Below are 25,618 nucleotides of genomic sequence, written 5' to 3' on the forward strand. Positions count from 1 at the left end.
CGGCCCTGAAGCCCCGACCTTGTCGTGCGAGTTGATCCTCTGCATTTGCCAAGATGAGTCGGAACAGAGACATTCAAGTGACGGCACGCTTTATAGGGGGCTTTTTTAATGCAGTTTAGGTAGGCGAGAAGGGTATTTTGACAGCAAGAGAAAACTGAGGTGTAAGCAGGGAAGCATCTGAGTGTCATCTAATCATTTTTATTTTGTCAGAAGGACAAAGTAAAAAGCTGAGATGCCAGACATCCAGGTGTGAACCGCAGACTGAGTTTCAGTGGCTAACATCACGTTTCTCAATTGAAATGCTTCTCTGCAGTGCCTGTCCCCCTTCACAAACGGAGGCGTAAGCAGGGGTCCCAACTCTTGACAGCAAAGCACTAGCCAAGGGCAGGCTGCTCTCAGTTTTCCTTTGTTTTTAACATTTAATAAGGTGATGATGGTGATGATAATTTGGAAGTTTGAACAAGGAAAAACAAAAAAAAGCCCTAACTTTTTCAAGACTTGCCTCAGCCTCTAGCAGAGCGTTGTTGCCAGCTCGTCAGGCTGGTGTCACTGGTGGTGTGTCCATTCAGACCAGTCAGCTGCTTCCAGCCTGTCTCACGTAACACGTTTGTTTGGCGTGATGTAAGCTCACAGCCCGCCTGATGCCCGAGTACTCAGTTCTTCCTCCATCTGTAACTGCTACTTGTATGAACTGCTAAACCCACTGCTCTTACCTGCGGTGAACACTTTCATCCTTTCATTAGAGAATTACTATAGTGGCTTTGCTGAACTAAAAAGTGACATTTGGGCCTTGAGAGATGCAGTTAAATTAAAATGACCACGTATCCTTTGTGTAGAGGAAAGAAGCCCTCCCAGTCCTCCAGCAGTGCTAGCTCTTTTGCCTGGCTCTTTACGATGGTCTGGTTCTTTGGGAGGCTTTTAGGCAATTCTGTTTCTTTCATCTTTTCCATCCATTGTTATTCCTGTTACGTACATCTTTGGTTGAGGCATGCAAATTCCGAAGCACGATGCTGTCAGCAAAAGGCCATCTCTATCCTAAAGAAGGTCAGTTAAAAATGCTCATGTTTTCACCCGTGTTTTGCTACTGTTAGGCAAATTACTTTTAAGTGGGCTGGTACTGGTACCTAAATCTAAGCTCACTATTGTAAAGCATGGCCCTAAAGAGCTGCAGGTTACAGCAGAGTTTCTTGCAGCTTTCACATCTTTTCCTCGGGATTAGAGTTGCTCCGCAAAAACTTTAACCGACGAGCTTTGCAGTCTGTAAACATCTGAGTGCCAAGCTCGCTGTAACGTTAGCACGTTGGGTTTGCTTGTTTTAACTTACTTTGTTCCACAGCGTGCCAGGGAGCCATCATTCTGCGGAGGCAGTGGTTCAGAGTGCACAGTGCTCGTGGGCACGTTGAGACGTCAGGTTACAGAGCGCAGCTCAGCTGAAAGTTCTTTAAGTGCAGCTCGCTTTGTTTTGCAGCACACTCGATGTCTAAATGGAAGTTGCGTGCCATAACGTTTAGAGCCTGGGGGGAGAGGGGAATGGATTGGCTCTGTAGTGTTATTTGCTCGGTACGTGTGCATTGTTAGGGGGTCATTTAATAAGATATATAGCATTTAGATAGTGGCTGCCACACCTGGAAGTGCAAATTCTTGGCGTGACAGTGTCTTAGAGGACATTTATATTCAGGGGGTTTTTTTGTTCTAGCTCATGGGTTGCATTGATTTTAACAGGTCCTCTTGCCACCCCTAGCCCTTTCCTGCATACAAGGGCTTCAAAGCAAAATGTGTTTAACTTAGGACTTTTTTTTTTTTTCCTCTTCTCACTTTGTCTTCTATGAGATGTGCCTCCTGAGGAGTAACAGAGGGACCTGCTTATTTGGCTAATATGCTCAAGGACCTTTTGAGAGGGCAAGACTCTTTGCTATCTGGTACCGTACAGCTGTTGTTGCTACCATGTGTATTAAGGATTAGAAATGCTTAGTGTTGTAAGACCGATTATTTTGGCTCAGATTTTCCCCTTGGCTGTAAGGAGGTCCTAAAACTCACAGGAGGCAGGAGCAGAGCCCCTCTCCGGCAGCTGTGCTGCGCAGCCCGTCCCCGTAGGAACCCCCAGATACCAGCACAGAATTCCCCGTCTACCTTAATGACGATCAGAACAGCAAGGAGTGATGATCTGTAGCTCGTCTCTTCTTCCAAACAGATAGGGCACGGCAGTGTTCCCGTAATGGCACAGCTTCTGGATGAGCTATGGTGTCACAGGATACGGCAGGAGCAGATCTGTGAGGGTGGGATCGAGCTGCCTCAAGGATCTTTGGTTGCCATGTAGCTTCATGCCATGATAATAATTTGCTGAAGTTGTTGCAGTTGAAAACTCTTGAGTCATTTTTCCTGAAGTCCCTTAATACGTCTTTTTGTGTGACAGAGAATGGTTTGGACTTTGGGCTCCTAGAACTGTGATTAAACAGCTCTGTGGAAGAGAGCATTTCTTAAATCAGCTCTTTGCCGGCAGCTTGCTTACCCCAGGCTTTCTCCCTGGAGCTGGCTAAAAACTCCAGAGCCTGTTATGGGAGAACTTAGAAGGTTTTTTAAATGATGGAATGGAGACCTTGATCCTTTTTAATAGCTGCTTATTATAGTGGTAGTCATTGGGTTTTGGAGAACTGTTCCATGTTCCACCAAAACACAGCAGGAACTCAAAAGTTAATTTTCTCTTTATTCATAATCATTAATTCATAGGATTTATTGATGACTGAGCTAGTTAAGAGGTTGCTTCTGTATTACCTAGGTATCCTGTACTTTTCTCAAACTCTCGAAGGTGACAGACTATGGAATAAAAACCATCCATGGGAGTTTCTTTAGACGTTCTGCCATAGTGAGATTTTTGCAGCTGTTTTTAAACCCTTAGTAATATATATGAGACATTGCAGGTCACTTTGGCAGTTTAAAAAGTCAGGTTTTTTATTTTCTAGGACTTAAATTTCCTTGCAGAAATTCTGCAGAATGAGTAAGTGGTTTGAGAAGCAGGATAATTTAATGAGAAAATGTCAGGCTGCCTGACTTTTTGTTTGTTTGTTTCTGGGTTTTGGGGATTGTTTTTGTTAAATTATGTTATTGGTCTTTTAATGGCGTTGGTTCTGGGATTATTTTTTTAATGGGAAAATTAGCGAGAAGCATTGTGTGATTAGGATACACGCCTGCCAGGACCTTTATTTTTTAACATGTGGTAACTTATAGTGAAATCTGATCCAGCTACAAATAAGACACGCTCATTTAAGCAACAGTCCTAATCGTAGCAGCATCTCCCACCATGTTAAGACTCCTGCTTCTGGTCCAAAGATGAGGCTAGCCTAGTTGTTAATGTAGTTCATCCTGCAACGCAGCCAGCAATAAAGGCAGTCTGCTGTTATTTGAGAGCTGAGAGTAATTTAATATTCTACCACTCAACTTAGTTTGTCTCCAACTCACCGAAATGTTACGTGGAAAGCACTGAGCAGTGCAGATGAATCCCTATTGGAAAGGACATGCATCGCTTGCTGTGCATGCAGTCTTTCCAGAAACACTCCAACATGAAGGAGAATGGCGTCTGCTGGAAGCAGGAGCCATTGCCTGGCTTGGAAGACATCCTAGATGTGGCCCTGTGTTTCACAGTCATGCAGCCAAAAAATTTGCAATGCAATCTACTCAGCAATGGGATCACGCTTCAAAAGCACTAGGTGCATTAAAAAAAAAAATAAAAATTTGTCATCAGAATCTGTTCCAGATGCTAATTTAGAAATACAAACAGGAGAGCCCCAGAATAGTACCATTAATGTTGTTGGCCCCAGAAATGGTGTATTTTAGAAATGCAGGCCACTCGATTTCACTTAGTGGGTTCACTCTGAAACCTAAAGATTGCAAGTGAAATCGGTATGCATTTTTACCTTTCTGCTGCTTTCATGCCTCCCATGATTATTTATTTTTAGCTGAAAAAAAAAAAAAAAGAAAAAGGCTTAACTATTCCCTGCTCAGTCTCCAAACCTCCAGCAACCTCTCAGACAAACCTGCATGGTCCAGTTAAGTGTTCCCTTTGCTGATGTCTGCAAAAGTCACTCAATAAATCAACTTCCACTTCCAGGCAGAGATTATGAGAACCTTAGCCTTGATTATAATTACGCATTTTCATTTTAATGCATTAGAAAATGCTCAGTTTAAAAGGTAATTGAGGGCGCTCTAGATTTTCAGTTTGGTGAGCAGCGGGTTACTGGGTTCTGCGACTTTGCAGCAAAATATGGGGTTAGGTTTTCAAGAACATCAGAGCTTTGAGCACAGCATATTTTTGCATTCCTTGCAGTCAGTTGAGAGGTGGCATTGTTTTCATGATTCTTCCAACCTGTAGTTACTTATTTCCCTGTTACCTTGATGTCAAAATGTATTATGTAGGAAATTGCCGTTTAGTTACTTCCTCAGGTATATGTATTCCAGATACAGTATTTCTAAAACCTTCTAACAATGTCGTTTTTCCTGATTGCTAGTCAGATCAGCATTCCGTAAAACACCTAGGTGATCGCAGCTTGTGTATGAAAATCCCAAAAGGCCAAATGTGACAGCTCTGTGTTTTGTGGCACGTCACCTTCCCATCCTTTCGGTCCCGTGGTTTTTGGCTTTCAGAATATCTGCCGTGCATCCAGAGAAGGTTGGGCAGACAAAACTTGCACTGTGGACTGCATCCAGCAGGCAGTCCTCCTGACTTAAGCAACTCCTTTAAATTTTCCTTAAGCTCTCCAGGGCTATTTTGTTTGACCTTTATTTAGTTAGAGTATCCCTTCTAGGAAAGCAATTATTGCCAGCCCCTTGGGTGGTTGCTGTAAACCGGGTTTCACTGTACTGGAGCAGTTGTGGTCAAAAGCTCTGTAGTTAAGCATCAGCTCTAGTTTCTAACCCTTTCTTCTTCATAACCTGAAATAAATGAATTTTACTTGCGAAGTTTCCATAGCTTGTCTCAGTGTAATAGTGACTTAGGTGCTTGTTGTTTGGGCTTTTTTTTTTTTTTTTAAACTATATTGAATTAGGGAGAAAAAATAACTCTATTTTTGTCCATCAATTTTAGTTAAAATATTGTATTATTCCAGTTACATTTGGATCTTGAGGAGTGAAGACTTTCAGGAGCAAATCCTCTTCTTACAAATAGGAGGCAGCATTGAAAAACCTGCCTGTTTTGATGACTCTGGCAGAAATGTAAAAGGAAAATTAATTAGTTGTACTCATGAATCCTTACTCTGATAGCTTCATGAGTAAGTAGTGAGAAGCTTTCCATGAGTTTCTTGAGCATTTCGTTTAAGTGCCCCCACAGAGATACTCGGTCTCACAAGACTGCAGTTTAATCTAGCTCAAGGACTTTACAAACTCCACAAATCAAAGACCTCCTTTTTTTTTTTCTTCTTTTTAAATTTGTACTCTAGAAACATTTAGCAGCATCAGTTAACGCTGGTGTAGTGTTAATACTGAGCTGTGAAGCATTTCAGTGTCAATAAATTTTCAAATTTTCCCATGGAAAAAAATAGCTTGTACTTAATACGTGTATCCTATGTCGCTGTTTCTGTTCCCTTCTTTTTTTACCTGGTTAAATATATGCCTCCATTCAGTTCTATGGCATAGCCTTAAAAAATTGCAGGATGTTCAGCTTGATCAAATAGCACGATGAAGACCACTGTCTCTGGAGTGCTGAATTTCTTAACCTTATGCATCAGTGCCGCATTTTGCTATTTCTGTAAATGAAGAAAACTCCAAAGGCTCAGAATGAAACCAGGCTTTATTTTTTCTTCAGGAATTTCTCTTTAGATTCTCAGGTATTGATTTAAGTGTATGAACAGCCATATTTAACCCTGAAAATTTCCAGGGCGTTGAAGATTTCTGTGCAAGAAAGGCTGGTATTAGGATATAGACATGTGCATGCGCATGTGTTCACAAATTCACTATAATTTGTCCTGTGAATAAGTTGTTTTAGGGTGTACTTTTATTGAGACAGAAAGTGTGACCTTACTAGTGTATGAGATTCAGAGACTTATATAGGAACAAGGTAAAACCACAGGTAGGAATTGCTGAATAATTACCTTTAGACCAACCTGAGCAAGAACCTTCCCAAGAGGGCAAGCTCATTTAATGGTTCCTAAAACTCAATCTTGTGGATGTCAATGGTCATGCTTGATTATTTGCAGCAGTGTTTTATGAAAAAGCAATAAAAATGCATTGGGAGTGTACAGAGGAAAAAGGGAACAACAAATGGGTTTAGTTTTTCAATTGAGTCCCTTCGGTGTGCACAGGTAGAGGCTACGTTTCATGCTGCTGTGCCTTAGCTATTTGAAATGTGCGTATGTGTGTGTATCTACCCAAAACACTGCTGTGCTCTGCTAGCTTATGATCGACAAGAGACCAGCAATGAGAGGAAAAAATTCTTATGTTTGTTTTAGAGGAAAAGCAATTACAGTTACGGTTAAAGGATTAACCTGTTTTCCCAGCTACCTGTATGCTTATCTGCAAGGCGCTTTGGAGAGCCGCACTAACAAGTACAAAGCTTGGCAAGAGGTAGAAAATGTCGTGTCGTACGCTCTAGATTATTCCTGATGTTAATTACACTCTTCCGCTGCTTTCCTTCCCTCTTCTGGGCTCTGAAAAATACCCCACAGCAGCAAATGCTGCAGAAGTGACAACCGAATGGCCCCAAGTATCCGCTGACTGACTTAACCAGAAACATCTGCATGCGTTCGGTACGGGTGTAGGTAACGCAGACGTGCTGTTTTCAAGAACTTGGGGAGTGGGTAGCGCTGCAGAGAGAATAGCTGGCTCTCACGTGATTTGAGGTGTTAAAGGTAGGCTGAGTGTTTTGGTGGATAAAACACTGGCCTTTCGACCTTGGTTCCCGTCCAGCTAGAGATCTGGAAATAAATGAGTTTACTGCTGACACTCCAATCCCAGCAGACAAAACTTCACACCAAAATACCCTCACGTATAATTTGTCACATTTGGCATCTGCTAAGAAAAGAGCAAGAAGCGACCTGGCGCAGAGATGTAATCATCTTTCACCTTCCTGCTGGGGGTGGGAGCATAGCAGGGACAATCCAGAAATGCTTTCAAGTCTGGGCCTCTGAGCCACCTCCAGCCATTGCTTGTCTTCTGCAAACTTGTTACTTGTAGGAAATCGTCTGCCATTAGGTTTGTGCAAGGCTTTTGAAGTAGATTGGCTAGAAAGTCAGAAATGGATTTTTTTTTTTATTTTATTTGGGTTTTTTAGGAACGCTGTGAAAGTAACTTGCCCTTGTAGGACTAAATCTGAACATGTACAATGTTGTAATTTGCTGGTCTCCTTGAAACAGCTCGGTAACCGCAGCACATTTATTCCATGTAATTGCACCTGGCAGCATTTCTGGTGCATCTAAAAACTCAAGTTTGTCTGCAGGAGAAAAAAAAATTTAAAAATCACTATTTGGCCACAAAGTAGAATGCAGCTACTGTATGAAAATATGTGTATTCTTTGAAAGCTTTAGTAAAAGAGAAGCTGGAGTGCATAAAAATTCTTTAATCCTAGAGATTTTTTAGGCTGAAGTGATAGCCAGAAAAGCTTTGTAAAGCACGCACATTATTTATTAGATACTGCCATTTCAGCATCAATGGACAAGTTGCAGAATAGGATTATCTGCCCAGAGGAGATGATCATTTCAAAGACAGGGTGTGCTGGGGAAACCCAGAGGAGAGAGGAACTGAAGTTTGGTTTGCTGGGTTCTGCTAACTTCCCTCTTGTGGCCATAGAGCCATAGGACCATGGCATTTCCTTCTGCACAGGCGTTCACACTGAGGAGAGAGTACTGCAAAATAGCAGTAGCTGTGGGGAATGGGAAAATTTAACCCTTCACAGGGCAGGAGTTAGCAGATGAGAAGAGGGAGTAAAACCTATTTGCACACTTGTGGGGATCCGCTGGGAATACCAGCTTTGTTGCCCACAAAGTGCAGCTGAGCTCGTCTTGGAGCCTGCATGGCTGTGCAGCCTGGCTCTCTTCTGGGGACGTGTCGATGACAGGCTGCCAGCGTTCTGCACCGCGGCGGGCCATCAGGCTGGCCCCTGAAGGAGGAGGTAGGAGGAACACAGGTTTGATCTTAACACATAGCTGGGGGCTTTGCCATTGCCACCTTGAAGGTTTTATGTAGAAAGCTGCATTTGTTGGTTTTCCTGTTGTAGGGAGATAGTGAGATTTCCCTCTCTTCAGAAAGGATGTGATAAAGCTCAGGCTTTCACTTGCTTTGGGAACATATTTCACTCCCAAGAAATTGTTGGGGTAAGACCTCTGAAGGTGTGTAAAGTATGAGGTGCTTTCGGTGTATATTGCCAGTCAAGAACCACTCCCAAATTTCACTGACATAGAGTGTTTCCAAAGAAATAAGCACCTCAGAGCTGTATCTGTTGAATTTGCTTCATGAGTTTGCCCAAGTAAACCTCCAGGCTGGACAGAAAAGGGGGGGAAAGTGACTTGTTCATACTTATTTATGAGTTTGCTGGGCATTATCTGTTTCCTGAGACTCAGTAACATCTCTGCTACTGCTGTGCTTAGTGAGACCAAGCAGATCAGGGGACATTGAGTAACAGGTTTGAGAAGCGTAGGTGAGGATAGTGCTCGGACCTGTAATTCAAGCTCTTATTGCATAGATTGCAAAGGCTTGGTTGACTTCTGGACACGCTGTTAGGTGGTTCACTCTTCCTTTGTTCAGAGGTGTGAAAAAAAAGAAGATACAGCTAGTAATGTTATCACTCCCTTCAAAAGAGGGCTTTTGGAGGGATTGTCTCTGTATTCTCATTCTCAGGTCTTCATTTAGATAATGTGACTTCCCCTAAGTCCATGGAAGTCAATAAGGTTTATACCAGAGCCTTGGCACTCTATAAATTAAATATTAGGAGCCGTGTTTGAAGTTTAAAGCCCTCCCTCCTCCTGCTAGCTCAGATTTTCTGCTGCTGTGCTTTTTTCTTTATGCCTGAGCACCTTGCTGACAAGTGCTAATAACAAAATGCCAAGAGAGGGTCCAGTCGGAGTTACCACACATTAAACATTCTGAACTTGTCCTTTTGCTCATAGATTGTGCATAATTAATAATTAAACGGTTTCAGTTGTAATGGGTTGACCTTCTTGAACTGTTCATTATTCACAAGGCAAAGGCATCACTCAAACTTTTTTCCTATTGCCCTTCTCCATTCTCACTGCGTGTGCACAGCTTGGCTGGTTTTGAGAAATCAGAGGCTGATATTGTCTCCTGCAGCAGATCCCGGTTACGGATATGTTGCTTGGATATTTTGGGAAATAGCCAGGCTTGGGAATAAGCTGCCTGGGGATATAAGAGGCCAATGGTCCACTGACCCTTAAAACCATTCCTGTCCCTACTGCCATGTTAGCAGCATCCCCAATATATAGGTCTTTGTGATATTATAAGATACAACATTTAATGACCATAGAAGAACCATTTCCCAGTTTAAAAGAGTATAATGCTTCCTCACTCCTTTAAAATCCCAGGTTTCTACTTTTTTTGCCTCTGTAGCATGTTTTCATTGTGCGGGTGGGTAAAGTAAGGCAGGTCATCATGATGTGTGGCTGGACTCTGATCCTGATGGTTACATCGGATGTGACTCTATTGCATTATACAGGCAGCGCAGGCTGGGTAGAGACGTGTAGCTTTGCTTTATTTCCCCGTATTCCCATCTCTTTGAGTGTCAGCTGAAGTCTGGGGAACTTGGGGATACAATAGGTGATGTATTTACTTTGTGTAGTTTTGGAAATGTTTGCTGTGTTCCTGATGCAACACCATTGTGATCGCTCAAGTTAGAGAGGCAGCAACAGCAGCACTTTCGCTCTAGAAATAGCTCTGACTACAAAATGCTCTCACTGTTCTACTACTGAAATAGTCTTGCGTAGTATAGTATCAGAAACTGAAATGTTTCAGTCATTGCTTTCCCTGGGCAGACACTGAATGGATGTTTTCTCTTTCGAACCAAGGTAAAATACAGCTTTTGAGGCAGCTCTTTGGTATTCACCTTCAGAAGCAGTTGAGGGTCCTGTACTTTCCTGGTTCAGCTAAAACCAAAACCTGCCACCTCCTCCCCTATCTTACCTATGCTGTAAAGTAGCAATTGGCTCGTATGTACAGGAGTGAGATAAAGTTTTTATCTGCACTGATCTTTTTTCCTTCAAACACACTTGCCAGCAAGTACTTCCTTGAGATTGATGCGCTCTCCCAAAAGGCTTTCAGTTTGTCAGGCAAATAGCCAATAAATTTGTGGGTGCCCAGTCTGAAATCCTTGAGAAGACTGTATTAAAGTCTTCATCAAGTTTTCATACTGAGATCCAGTTTGTGTTCATCTTCACCCACCCACAATCTCTTCCTCACTCCTGAGAGCCAACCAGCCAAGGCAAGGCCGTGACTGACCAGTCCACAGCAGAAGAGAGTAGGCCTGGGTGGGCTTTGAAATGCATTGTACAGAAAAATGTGCCCCAAAAAATAGCATTTAACCTTTCCTTTCATCCAGGTGAAATTTTCTTGCACGCTTACGCAGGAGCAGCTGGTGCCCTGGCTGCGCTGCAGCGGGCAAGGCGTTGTACCGACACTGGAGCAGCTTCTTCCCTGACTGTGCAACCCCCATGCCAGCGCAGCTTGGGAGAGCCAAAGTGAAATGCTGGTGGCTTCAGAGCTGTTCATCAGCTTCTCCTGCCCTCTCATCATGCAGTTTCACTCTATTATGGGTCCGTCATCTCTTTGTGATTGCAGAAATTATCACCTACCAAATGAGTGTGAAGTGCCACGTGCCTGTCGTGTTCCCCAGCATGGGCTGCTCCGAGCTGGCAGCCCCGTTAGAGGGACGTTCCTAACAGGCTCCTCACTTGCATTTTTCTTACAATAAACAGCAGGGATAGATTGCTGGGCAGAGCCAGTTCCCCAGGGAACGGGCTCTGATAGCTTCGCCCTGTGGTTTACAAAATGATCTGTGCTGCGTGCCCAGAGTATCTCCTGCTGTTCTGCTTTGAGTCCGTCCCACCTGGGAAAGTGGCTTTTGCTACTCCCAGCCCAGGAAGGCTCTGCCGGACGAGAAAAAATGGTGGGGAGAGGCAAAGCCTGCTGGGCTCCGCGCCGGTGTAAGCAAGCCTGACATTTTGTTCTGCGTTTTCTGTATTAATATGAATAATTTTCATGCGCGGTTCTTTGAAGTGGAGAAAGTTTAATTGCGCTGCTTATTTCCTTGTCTCCCTTCCGCTCTCAGGTGGAAACCTTCCTATATTGATGTCATTTATAAGTTTAGAAACAATAACCTCTCCCTCACCCGGTCTAAGTTCAAAGAGAATTTGGGCATGTTATATCAAACACTCCTTGTTTTTAATAGAAGTCTTTGAAAATTGTAAAGCAATTTTGGCTTCTCCTTTTACTCTTCAGTTACTTTTGATTTAATTGTATTTTCCAGCAGTTTCCAATTGTTTGAATTGGAAACAAAGCCTTAATAAGAGTTCTAGTTAATTTTCTGTCTTGTAATTACCGATCTCATTTTTCTGATAATTGGCCACAGCAATTATATGTATATTTACTAATCACATAGGAGGCTCTGCAGTTGTGTCTATCTGCCACCATTGATAATGGCACACACATTGCAGAGGTGCTTTTATCATCTTCTTTTTTCCACTACATCAAAGCTATTTCCTCGCATTCTCAATAATGAATACATGCATGCATTTGACACAGTTGTGTGCTAGAGAAATTGTTTGGCTCCCACCAAATGCTGCACGCTCTGAGTTTCTTGCCTGCAGCGCTGGAAGGTTGTATGTAATGATATATTGCTCATCCAAATGGCCAAAGCACTCCAAAGCACAGTGAGATTAAAATAAGTCATTCCTTTGTTAATTTAAATAGGTGCATGTATCATACTTTGCAGGGTACTTTGTGTAGGGATGTCAGGGAGGAAAAAAGATGCCGAAAGGTATTTTTAATAGCAAATGAGAATAGCTGAGAATGGAGTCATTTGCAGCTGCCTGTTTTATGTGGCTCTCTTGTTCCAACTGTAGGTCTAATGAGATGACACTGTTAAAGTACTCTGCAGTGTAATTTCATTACATCCTGAGCTGTTACACTATAAACACAGTGGAGCTCTCTGTCATTCTTGGAAAAACTCCTAAATTCGTAAAGCCCTTCTTTGCAAATGGTGGTGTTGTTTGTTCCCTGTTTGTATTTTTTTTTTTTCTCGTGCTTTAGATTTTTTTTTTTTTCTTCCATAAATACTGGGTGGTTATTTTCTACCACTGGACTGGTAAATCCTGCATTTTTTTCCTCTTAAAAATTCTTTCGCCTTTTAAATCTAGAACAGACAGCATATGAGGACAGCCTCTAAAATGAATAAGTGTAAATAAACATGAGTGTAAATAAATAGCAAATACAGTGAAAGAACAAAGGTCAACGCAAGAATAATTTCACAGCTCTTTGTTAATTACAAGACCATTTGTGTGTTACTTAAATAATCATTAATTTCTCATTTACACTTTCCCTACCTTCCTTTTTACCCTGTGGCTATCATTGTCCTTTTTTCACCTCCCCTCAGTGTCTTTCCACATGTTTTTACCCATTGTGTAATACTCATTAGTTGAAATTCAGTGTTTTATAACACATTCTCAGAAGAATTTGTACCTTTCTCCCTCAAATTCTCTGTGTGAAAAGGGGCCTTTATCACTTCCTTCGTTTTTTCTTTTTTTGGTTTTGTTTTGTTGTCGCTGTTATATTACTATCCTCAAAAAAAAAAAAATTATCTTCTTTCCTTCTGACTCTGCTTCTTCTTTCAATCCAATCCCAGGAATCGCCCGTCCTTCCAGCCGGGGAGTTCTCTGAGCCATTTGTACACTTCATCACTCAATGGTAAGCTCAGTTTGCAAACATGCCATGCCCTCAATGTAAATGATACATGCCATTAACTCTGCAGCTCTGCGAGACCTTATGGCTTTCCTTGCATCCTTTCTGAGAGAAGAGGGACTTGGGGGCCTTGGGCAGATGGGGCAGCAAAGCTAAGCAAACTGTTTAAATTATGTAAACGTTATTTACACAAAGGGTCGTAAAAGTACTTACAAGGGTTTCTCCTGTTTTAATAAACCTGCCCTGAATGTGGGTGCAGTCTTGTGCGCTGAGACTCCTAAGAACTCATCTGGGGATAAAGAGGCTACAAAGACTCATGTGTATAATATTATTCAGGGTTTTTTTAAAATATTACTTATAAAATTGCCTCAATATTTAGAAAGGCAAGCAGCCTTGATTAATTCATTGGCTTTTCAGTAAGTAATTTTTACTGGGAGTCGTATTTTAAAACACACCACTGGGTATATTTTCTTTCCTTAAAACTGAATAGTTCATTGAAAACCTTTTAAATGAAAGGAGAATTGGGGAGAGGAGGAATTTGTAGGATAAAGAATACAGTTCTTGAGTGACTAGAGAATAAAAATCTTGAGGGTAAGCTCTCTTAAAGAAACAAAGTGAAGGGAATTATTTTTTTTTTAACTGTCGCATCTCCCCCATTCCAACCCACCCCCCCAAAAAATGAAAAGGCGAGGGGGCAGCTATTTATGTACAGCAGGAGAAACAAGCTTGAATTCTGTAAAAATACGATGTGTTTGATGGAGAAGCCATTGCTTCTGCAAACACGCGCTTCCAGGGCTGGATGCTCAGCTGTGCTAAATCGGATGGAGCCATCTCAGTGTGTGCCACTGCAAGCTGCAGCCGTGGGGCTGAGAGGGAATCCTGCTCCAGGGATGCGCCCTCCTTGACGCCCTCGGCCCCCCGCAGGTCTATAGGTTGGGCTTCACGGCGTTTTCAGATTCTCTGCTATATGCAAAAAAACAGCACTGCAGCAAGAGTCGCCTGATAAAACTGGATTTTGAATATGCAACACAGGAGAAAGTACCTCTCAGGACTGACATAGCATGTAACAAATAATACAGGCACAAAAAGCGGTCTGATTATCGGTTAATTAAAGTAACTAAATAATTAAAGTTTGTGTAACACAGGCCTCCATTTTCAATAGTTTCAGTTTACAAAGCGCAGTGCTGCTTGGAGGATTCTGCAGCGCAACGAACTGATGTGTGTGGAGGTCTACGCGCTTTATCCTTGCAAAAAAATTGACGACAGACTGTTTTTTAAAAAAAAAAATTCTCATTGAGGCAGAGAGAGGGATAACCTGTGTTAAAATTTCCACAGATGTCAAACTGAAGCATAACTGATGGTGGCTAATAGCCTTGTTTTCCCTCGGGACACAGCTACTTTGGACTGTCAGATTAGAACTGCTACCAACCCACTCGTCAGCCAGCTTGCGTTACTGGCTGATGCCTGCATTATTTGAGGGGCTTGTTGTTATTTGTAGGGAGGGTAAATCGTATTGTTAATACCTCTGATTTACAGCACAGATCATCTAGTATTTTAGAAATAGTGTCAGATTGGCCGTACTTTTTAGTGGGAAGCATTACCATTTAAAAAAAGCAAATGAGAAGAAGCTCTATACTATTTAAGCAATCAATTCCTGATAAGTATTAGAGATGTCAAGTGAACAGCGTATCAGACTTTATGACTTTATGCCAATTACGCCATAAACACTGGCTGTTTGGATGTAATCCAATTAGTAGGCAGCTCCTGATGGTCACCTCTGTGCCATGTTATTGTGTTCCTTCATGCAGCTAAGCACAGCCTTCAATAGCTAATTGCACCTGTTGCACAGAAAACTAGGACTATTTGGATGAGAAACATGATCTTATAAACAGGTTAATGCTGTGTAATGAACTATCACCCTGCAGTGTAATGGAAATAAATGTGAAAAAATTAAGGTGGAAACCCCAGGGTATTGTGCGTTCTCCTGAAGCTGTTTAGTGTTAGAGTTAAATTTCCCACCTGTTTGTATAATACTTTGCGTCGAGCTATGTAATAATCCCTAGCAAAATGAGAATCAACTTACTGTGCCTTCTGAGCTGTCTGGTTTGCAGTCATCTCTGTGTTTTATACACGTTCATGGTTACAAACGGCATAGACCACCGCATCCTGTAAGGGAGGGGTGGAAGGGAAGGAAGAAATCCATTAACGTTTTGGCCACTGTCAGGAACCCTGTCTTCCACTGGCACGTGATAAAGTTAAGAAATACGTTGAAATTCTTCATTCTATGTTAAAAGAGGGTATCTTCAATATTTAAGCAAGTAGAATAAATAAGCAATTGTTTATATATGAACGTTTTTGTTTTATGACACATAGCATGAAAAAACAACCAAAGGAAAGGCCAGCACCTGAAGATTTAATGGTAAGTGAAACTTCAGAGCCCCTCGGTGTGTATTTGTCTATGAATATTTTTTAATTCATGTATATAGAAGTGTATCCATTCTCTTCTGTATTTTTTATTATTTCATGTAATTACATACTGATTTAAATGTAAGCTCTTTCTGGCTTGTGCAGCAGTTACATATTTACAGAGAGCACGCAAACCAAAGGTGGAATTATGACTCCACTGAGGTTGATGGGCATTTTGCTGTTACCTTCACCGTGGCCCAGGCTTCACTGGTGATTTGGGGAGTTAATACAGAACTTTCACAGCCAGTATGAAGTTTCAGTCAAAGCCATTTTGATGCTTAATACACAGTTTTTTTCAGTTCGTATGTCCAGGGATTACAGCTTAATGTAGGTCACTCTTTGTCATCATTTGCCAGTCTTAACCGAGGATATGGTCAAAGTAGTGTATTTTTGATGAAATGCAGGAGCCACTGTTTTCGCTTATGTTCATGTAAAATGAAATTAGATTAGCTACAGAAGATTGAGTTAATACGTAGCTTTGGTCTGTCCGCAGAAGCACGCTCAGTGTTGGAATCTGAGCTCAGAGACCACTTCTTCTGCTTGCAATTGCCATTTTTTCAGGAAGGCAGTAATGGGGTACCTGCTCTCAGGCTGGTCCCCCGTGGCTGTGCATTTAGTGCAGAGTGCCGTTTTGACTGGTTTTAAGCAACTAGAAAAAATTCTATACCAAACAATTACCACAGATATTTACAGTAACTTATATTGTAGATAAGAGTTGTAGGCCCCTCTGACTCACCTCAAATATATTTGCTTTTTAAAGGTTTATTGCTTTTCTTTATATGTTGTGTTTCCTGTAACTCAAGAGGTTTCTGTAGAATCAGAATTTATTTTCTGTGCATTAAATATTTGGGAATAATTTTAACACATTTTAACAAGATCAGGACACATTTGCATCGTTTCATTTCTTGCTTACATGCTGCGAACTGCGAGTAGAATACACAAGTGTTTCTGTTGCAGCTATTCTCTAGTTAAAGGCTAATCTCTGAAGATGCCTTGGGGCAGGTATCTCACAATCCAGACTAGTCTCAATTTAGATCCTGGTTAATAAAGTATTTAACTGTGAATCTAATTTTAAGGATATTAACTTCAATAGATCTACATTTGAAGTTAGGCACCTGCTTAAATACCTTGGTAAAATGAGGCCTTAAAGTTTATCAGAGCCCCTCCACTTTGTGGTGGTGTGTGTCTCGTATGAAAGGCTTACACTGCCTTATTTTGTCTTTTTTATTAACTTTTGATGGTTGGAAAATTCTTGCAGTTAGTCACATCTGAGAAAACTTGGAACAGGTTCTAGAGATGTAGACACATTTACCTTGTGCACTATTATGCTATGGCTGGATAGCTTAGCTATTAAAACAACGGAATAGGGTTTCATAAAACCTGTATCTGTTTGTAAATGTATGTTTCAGTGATGCAATAGGCCTGCCACTTATAAATAAAACATCTGCAGATCGCACATACCCCCATAAGTATATATGTATGTTTGTAAGCAATAACACCACTCCAGGGTGTAGAGTCATAAAAATGAGGCCAAAGGGTGAGTGCCTGCAGTACCAGGGAAGTGCACAGATTTATCTTTACAACTACATGCCCTGGAGTGTGCTAGTCCCCCTTTAAGGATGTATTTTGTAAAATAATTTTAAAATTATAGCGGCTCAGGAAAAAAAAAAAAAGCCTTCCTACTTTTTAAACAAAATCTTTTGTTTAATCCATTTTTCTCCTCATTCTGCTTTCTATTCAATTATAAATGAACTTGCAACAACAAGTACTAAAGCATGAGGTAGACTGCTGCTGAAATAAAGAAGTGACCCAGTCCTTGCCTGCAATGTGGCTGACCCTCATAAGATGCCCTAAATTCCCTCCTCCAGCCTTGATGGGCTCAGAGCACCCTGTGCTTTTCTGTAACAGACTCACTGTTAGCTCAGTAGTTGCTCACCGTCAAGCCCTTTGCATTCTTGCACTTACCCAGTCTTGTCAAGGAGCACTTTATTTATAAAACCCATATGCATATATACATTAGCATCATATGTTGGTATGCACACAGCGTATCTGCACATATATATACATACGTGTCTGGAAATTACCATACTTTGTTGGAAATTGGGGCCAGAACAAAAGCTGTTAAATACCCTCTTTTTTTCTAGATTCTAGTTTTTCTAAATTATAGAATTGCTTACCACAATACCTTTCTAGTTCCACGTCATCCCTTTCTGAAACCTCTGTTGTAATTCTGATGGGTATCTCCCTGTTAACTACCAGAGTGGGTAGAGTGATGCAGGCACTATCGGTGAAATCCTGGACTTGTCAAGGTCAGCTTACCATTGATTGAAATGAGAGCAGGATTTCACCTTGTTCATTGGGTTTTGGGGGTTTGTGTTTTTTTATTTAGAAGCGTACTAGCTAGGATGAAAGGTACAACACACAATCATTGTTACCTTCAGACAAAACCATGGAGTGCAGGCTTTCTCCCCTATGAACATTAACTGTACTGGAAGTCACTATTTTGTAACCAATTAGTATAATTAAAGACTGAAAGCAAAATGAAGGGAGCAGAACATCAATCTTTTTCTGCTCTCCTGATAATCAGTGAATTGTTAAATGCGTTTGAAGAGCCGACTAACAATACCTGGCAACTCCAGTGAAGTCACAGGGCTACATCAGGGATGGATTTACCCCGTCTATCATGTTAGGAAGCCCTTTTTTTATAAAAGTCACTGCACATTTTGTCGGAAAATAGGGCCAGAGCCAAGGCTGTATGCAATTCCCGTGTAAAGTCAGGCATTCTATTACCATAGATATTCTTGCGCAAGTGAATACCAGATTTTCGTAACGGCTGGCATAAATTAGGCGCACGTATTCACGCACGGTCGCTATGCCCTTCCTTCTACATACCCATCCACAAAACAGGATAGAACATCAGTTTCTCTGTGTGTATTTAATCAATAATTTAATTGTTTCAAAATATTTCAAATTAACAGACTTGTTCCACAGAAGTGGGGGGAAAAAAAAAGTAATTTCACCAAAGAGTGAGAAAATTGTCCATTCAGGGAAAGACATAATCTTTATAATTCACCAGTGGTGATTCTGAACCTCGCGCTTACAGTGTCTGCTCTTTTGTCTCCAGTTTGTTCCCTCGTAAGAAGAGAAAGGCAAACAGTCAATTAAATTGAATATACTCCTGTTTCAGCACCAGGGAAGGCCGCACAACATCTTAGCGTATTCCTCTGTCTCTCTTCTCTTCCCTTCCAACAAGGAAAGAAAAATCTCAACAATTCTTCTGTATAAAGATTTATTTTATTCCCCTCCCCCTGCTGTGAGCTTCCGGTTTTCATCTGGAACGTGGAGTTCCCTGGCATGGCAAGCCTGGCTCCCAGGGAAACGCAGGCACGCCTGTGTATTTAGCAGTTGTGATGTGGCGGTGCGGGTAAGCTTTGAACTCCTGCTTGTGCCGAGTGTATGGGTAGGTGTCTGCAGGCTGGTTTGCCTCGGGAAGCTGTAGTTCTGACTGTATTTACGGTATTTTTCAGCAGCTTTCCATTCTAAGCTCTATTTAATGGAATCTATGCATAGTAAGTAATCAGGTCAGAGAGAAGCAGCATCCCCTGTTTGAGATCAATCGCTGGCTAATACTTTATCTAGGCCACTTTATTATCTCATGCTGATTCCATTCCCATTCTCCTCCTCCTTTGTAGCATGCACTTCAGCTGTGGTAAAAGTACGTATCGCATACATATTAAAAACATATACCCATTCTATCTGTATGTAAATGTGTGAGACACAGCTGGATATTGCAGGAGTTTGATTTACTAATAGTTATTATCTGTTCTAGCTGTTCAGAGGCAAAGAGAGTTTCAGAAAACAAGCTAGCGCAGAAATTGCCTTTATGATATCACTATCCTGCTTTGGTAATTGTTTAAAATCTCTTCTTTAGCTGGAAGCTTGGCCTTTTATTTTGCAGATTGTATGCACTTTTCAGAAAGCCAGCAGAATTCTTGAAGTCTCTTGTTGAGTTTTTTTGTTAGTACAGCATTGAACTCTACCATGCTACATATGGCTATTTAAACAAAAGCGATTTACTTAAAGAACTTGTGTTTGAGAACCCAAAGTTAAGTGTGTGGCAGTTATTCCATTGTGCCTTGCCACATAAGGTGCATAAAAGTACAGTCTTCGGGATGCTGCTTGGATTTTTTAAGGAGGGTATTGGGCAAGGAGAGGCAATGCTTTTGGCTAAGGAGATCGGTCACCTTCTGCACTTGATTACTTTTGCACAGGTCTGATAATTTTTGTTCAAGTCTCCAAATTTTAAGCACTACTCCTAGCTTTTCTCCTTTTTCAAATTTTAATTTACTGACACTTTTTATGTTGGTGTTCTGTCAGTTTAGAAGACTGTATGATAAATGGTATATTATCTGTGTCAAAACCACGGACTTGCTGGAAAACATGTTCTTTGTTTTTTCTTATTTTAATGCCTAGTGCAATTTTGAAATTTCCCATTCCTATGCATTCAGCAATTCCTCTCTGTGTTTCAGGAGTGGCATTTAGATCAGGCACCCTGATCTTATTTGCTACAATGGGCATTTTTTCAGATGCATCGTTTGTGTATTTAAGTGTGTTAAGATACGTGTCAAGATATTAGAGACTCTCAAAAACGGATTCTGGCTGGCTGTTCCCCCATCTCCAACAAGTATAGGAAATTAAAAAGGTGAAGCTTTTAAGTATATATTAAGTATATGTAGTATTAATAATGTATTTTAAGTAGCTATATTCCAGAGGATCTGGACAGTAGCACTTCTTACCAGGCAGAGCTAAATTTATTTGGAGCTTGTTGTGTTAAACCATTGTTTGTTGCTCTTAGGAAACACTTTTATGCTTTAAACAAAGAAATGGAGGATCAGCATAATCCTATCTGGATGTTCATATAAACCTTCAGAATAAAGACAATAATATACTACCCACTTACGTTTGTCAATAAAAGGGATTTCCCCAGCGGCTGATTGGGCTTCTGCATTAGAGCAGTGGCATCATTGACTTGAGTAGCTGAGATGGCTGTACGGGTTGGGGTTTTTGATGGTGTTAACTTTTAGGAAAGACCAGAGAGCCGTCTGTGCTTTGCTTTGCTTTTCACAAATACATCCCATAAATCTCATGAAGACAGCTTTACAGATAAATATTTTCTCTCTCTACCTATCTGGGTGTTTATGCCTCATTGCTGGATCACAGTGACCCAAGAATTTTCCCTCTTCAGCTACTTAGAAGCATTAGGGTTGGGGATTTTTTCCTGAGCCAGTTCAGGATCTCCTACCAGTGATGATTTGTCCAGCATAAAATTGTCCATGCTTGGAGCTCTGATGGATAGCTTTGTTTGCAAAAATTTAGACTCTCCTCTGTCACAGTGGTCCCAGTTATTCACCTCATGACAAGGAGAAATTCTGACAGACGCCAAAACACATGCCAGATGTGAAGAAAAGGGCGCTCTCCCGATTTCTCATGGAAAGAAGCACAAAGCCAAGTCTTTTGGCAGTTGTAAATATAGAATCATAGAATTGTTTATGTTGGAAAAGACTTTTTAAGATGGAGTCCAACCATTAAATGTATATGATAAATACAAAACGGTATCTTCAATCTATCAATTCAGACATAGAGTGGACGAGGAGTTCTGGATCAAATCCTGGATAGACTGGAGGCCATGTCAAAATTTATATTGACTTCATTGATGCTAGGATTTTACACTAGGGCTCAGGGTGCTCTTGTCACTGTGTGTTCATTATCTTCCTTGCCCAGGGTAGCTCAAGAGTTGGAGAAAAAAATGTCTTCTTTCAGGTGGCAGCATTGCTCAAGCCATTCCCCACTCAACTGAAATGGGGAAAGGTGGGTTATGGATCTTGTATGGATCTTGCCCCCTCTCTCTTTCCCTCTGTCTTTCAAAAAAAAAAAAAAACAAAAAAAAACAAACAAAAAAAACCCCTCAGCCATCTCTGTCCTTAGGGGTATGGTTTGTTGTTCTTTGTCACTTGGAGAAATCGGCTACTGAAATGGAGAAATACATTCTATCAGCGTCACTAAATCCAGCAATTACAGAAGACTGAGATTGTGACAAGGTTAACGTGTGAGCATTAGAGTTTGAAGGTGTTACGTCCATTCACTGCTTTCTGCAGTCGTATTGCTCATACCACCGCTTACTTTTTACAGAAAATGTGAACAGCTGACTTTCTAACGTGCCCTAAAGCTGCACGATATACTGGCACTTTCCAGTGAAATGTGAAGTGACTGGAGTTGGCTGGAAGAAGAGTTGAAAATCTAAGGAAATTGGACAAAAAAAAAAAAATTGGCAACAGCTTAGAGTGATACAGTTAATATTTTTGGTTACTTGACTCTCCTGGGCTTTGCAGTTTAATTTGAGCAAATGTTTCATTTGGCACTTCTGGTTGTTCTGTAGTTCTGCAGGCACAGAGACAAATATTTACATCTCACTCATTTTGGTAGTGGAATTGCAAGTCTTTCGATGATGATACATTGAGAAGCTGTGCATTTGTCTTGTTGATATTTTTATGTCAGCTGTCTTCCCTACATACTTACTTTAAAAAAAAAAAACAAACCTGTTAACAGTTCCTAAATAGGAGCCATAGCCTTAATTCCCAGAGTATTGTCCTCCTTGTTCATTCCAAATTCATCAAGGAATTTGGTCTAACAGGCAACTGTTGAAATCTCCATACGATATTTATTTGTTTAATGAAACTGGATTTTTAAATCTATTCAAACACTCTGTGTGAATTAAAATTGCTGGCATTTGTGCGGTACGAGCTCCTCGTGGCTCTGCATTCTGCTCAGCACCTCCAGCCGCTCCTGCAGTATTAAATAAGAGCAATAATTGCTTCTGAATAAGCGGGGTATAAAGCAGGAGATACAGATACGGCTTCTTAGTGACCTGTGCACATTATGCCTCAAATCCCTTAATCAGATTTGTGCCGCTTGATTCTTGCATCCGCAGAAATTCAGCAGGAGGATCAGGGCCTAAAGTAGTAAAAAATCAATTAATACTACTTTCTAATTTGTGCGGTTGACAAAAACGCATATAAATAGGGGACATTTTTCTACTTAAGAGGGCCGCACTGAAAGATTTTTAATTGGATTTTCATTGTGATTGACAGCAGTTGATTATGACAGTAACTTTATTTGGCTGGACTGTTATAGCCCTCTTGTTCAGGGCTGCTTTTTTTTTTTTTTTTTTTTTCCCCATCAAAGCTCTTTTTTATCCGCAGAATCCCGGCGGAGCAGCCGTGCCTGTGAAAGAGCCTTTTAGCACCTTTGTTGCCGCCATCCCTGGTGATGATTGGGCCCAGCTGGTAGCAGATAGGAAAATGTGCCTCTCACAAAGAGGTTGCATCTCCCCTCTCCCTTGTTTCAATAATTTTAAGAGCCCCAGAAACCTGTTGAGGATTAGAAGTAGCTTTAGATGTGAAATGAGTGTTAAGTATTAGTAATCGGGAGATTAGGGCCCCGGGGACAATGGGAGATAAACAACTGCAATTAAGGCAAATCTGCCAGAGTAAACAAAATTTAGCAGAAACAGATGCCCTAACCATTTTGGGGGATTGATTGGAGGGCACCGAGGAATCGATTTTTGTCTTGTTTACACTTCCAAACCCCTGTGATAAACTGGGAGGCTAAATATTTCATACAGGCTGATTTTAGTTAATTTTTTTCCAGCTCCTCACAGTAGGCCTGCTCTCTTCTAACAGTGACCAGGCCCGAGTTTATTCAGCATTCACAGGGAGCAGCTAATTGTCTATGAAGGGCCCCTGTGTTTAAATGGGCTTGACAGGAATTTAAATTTTGTTTCAATCAACCTCTGTGCTCACAGCCTGCTCCAGTTTCTAATTTTTAAATTAAACATGATTTTTTTTTTTTTGTAATTTTTTTTTTTGAAGCTGTGGCCTCTCCTCCAGAGCCGGCTGCTTGCGCTCCCACCCGAGGCAGCTGCCGCAGCACGGGAATGCGCAGGTTTATTAAGGCCGTAATAGCAAAAGCACGACGAGCTGCAGCCATGGAAAAGTTCATTGTCCCATAAATGTGCATCTGCCTGTTTGGTTTTAATGGGAGATGCTGGGGTAAGCGCTCGGCTGGTGTAAATCAGGATGGCTCAGCCAGCGACTGCCTGCGCGGCTGGGGAGAAACAGGGTTTCCACTGGGGAAAGGCTCCCGGTAGGGAATGGTGGCATTAAAATACAAGTCTGAGAATGGAAATGGTTTTCTTGGCCTTGGACATCTGTTCAGTGACCTTGTGAGAGATTCAAAGGAATTTATGTTTTTTTCTCCAAGCCAACTAGTGGTGATATATTTTGCGTTCTGTGTTTTCAGCAGGGCTCCGTGCATTTGTTTGGGCGTCATTTCATACCTGAACTTTCTCTGCTCTGGAGACGGGCTGATTTGCCAGTATATTCATGTTCAGTCCTCTAATACTTGCTTTATTTAGTCTCTTTACCAAACCTGGCAAAAATGAGGATGCTGTTTTGCACTGGATGCAGGCGATGTGTAGGCATGTAATGTGATATGATTGTACACTGTACTTTTAAAAACAACTTGTTCATTTGCAGAAACTTCATCACAGAAATGCTAGCGAAGTATGGGCTGTTTCATTCTCCCTTTTTGTTTCCAGCCAGATCATTTTCTGGGGTTTTTTGTTCATCGTTGTTATTAGAGTGTGTGTGTGTGCAGACGTGTGTATGCACGCAGCATTTTTTACTCCAAGGTTTGGTTGAAAAACATTTAGAAGATTGTTTCAGTTTACTCCAGTTTAGTGATTTCCTTTTTTTTTTTTATCTTCCCCGCCATCCCCACCCCCCCGCCCCCCCCCCCCCCACACACACAAACACCCCACCCCCATCAGTAGAAACCAGTTTCTCCAAACTTGGAGAACACAACCAGGTTTTCCACCCTTCTTTGCCGGTGTAGGGGATCACTGAGCCCCTGTTTGAAGGAAATACTGTATCAGCTCTTAATGTCTGACTAGCTGTTTAGTGTCAGCAAGACTGTTCCCGTGCTTGCAGTGAGGCATGAGCTGAAGACGCTTCTGCAGGTGCATCTACATTAACATTAGAGTTCAGGTCAGGTGTGCCTTTTTGGTGTGAATGTCTTGCTCTCTCAGAGCTACCACTCTTTGATTCTCATCACAGTCAGGTCTTGAAGTTCATGAATTGAATCGATTTCAAATGAAACCAAACCAGAAGATGTGCTCCAGGCACACACCTAATGAGCTTCAGCTACTAATGGGTGCTGCATCCACAGACCAGACCCGAGCTGGTCAAAAGTAAAAACTCCTCCATCCCTGAAACACTGCACCAACCGTTTCACTCTGCAGATCTGCTTCTGTTGTCGACAGCTTGCTAATGTTGACATACTCTATCAGCCTTGGGCCACTATCTCTGTTCCTCTTCTACAGCTCTTCTTAACCTGAGCAGCACTTGCAAAAGCACGCTCCGATTATATTTCGGTTGCCTTAGTTTTTTTTAAGAGTCATCACAAAAAAGATACCTTTGCTGGGAGTTCGCTCGTTTTGTTAGCTAAGCACCAAGAGGCATGCCAAGCACAGTTATCGGTTTAACAGCAAATATCAAAAGCAAAACTGCTGTGGAAAGAATGATCTGCAGATGGGCAAATAGACTCCTCTGTGCCACAGCCAAAACCAAAACTCTAGTAAATTTAAGACTAGTATCTGCCACAGAAGGAGAGCAGGAAAAATCAGACCCATGCACACCCTGAGGTCCTGCAGTAGGAGGGGGCTGAGCTGTCTGAAGTCAAGTCCATGCTACAGAAGTCAAAGGAGATGCACTAGTTCCTGCTAATCTGACCTAAAAATAATTCCCTCTCGACCCTGAGCCTGGTGATGAGTTGGCAGCCTGGACACGTGAAGTACACAAGGGGTCTCTGAGGGCTGTTTTTAGGGCCACCAGCACATCATATGGCTATGGCCAATGTCCAAAGCTTCAGAATAAGGTTGAGGAAAGGATTTCCGTCATAATGGAAGGATCTGCGTTGCTGTTTGAAAATGGAAATTCAGGTCTGATGTGTGGACAAGTTCCTCTTCAGGTTAGGGTTTTCAGGCTTAGGTTGTACTGTTCTTCCTCTTGGTCCATCCGTTATGCTTGGGGACCGCTGTTATTTAAAGACAGATTCTGTAAATTGCAGCAGAATTTTGGTGCCTCAACAAAACTACTAAACCAGCCAAATATCACTTGCAATTAAAGTGCTTTGGTAAAAGTTAATC

General features: G+C 41.5%; 1 protein-coding gene across 4 annotated transcripts in view; it reads left to right on the forward strand.

The window, feature by feature from the left end:
- Positions 1-25,618, forward strand: part of MAP2K5 (mitogen-activated protein kinase kinase 5) — a 140,839-nt gene that overhangs the window by 102,312 nt on the left and 12,909 nt on the right. For all 4 annotated transcript variants that reach the window (XM_013297336.3, XM_027783355.2, XM_027783356.2 and 1 more), the window contains 2 exons: positions 12,833-12,894; positions 15,262-15,307. In XM_013297336.3, the coding sequence (XP_013152790.2) occupies positions 12,833-12,894; positions 15,262-15,307 (108 nt within the window). The remainder of the gene's footprint in view (positions 1-12,832; positions 12,895-15,261; positions 15,308-25,618) is intronic.

This window comes from Falco peregrinus, chromosome 1 (assembly GCF_023634155.1).
Source record: "Falco peregrinus isolate bFalPer1 chromosome 1, bFalPer1.pri, whole genome shotgun sequence".
Taxonomy (NCBI): domain Eukaryota; kingdom Metazoa; phylum Chordata; class Aves; order Falconiformes; family Falconidae; genus Falco; species Falco peregrinus.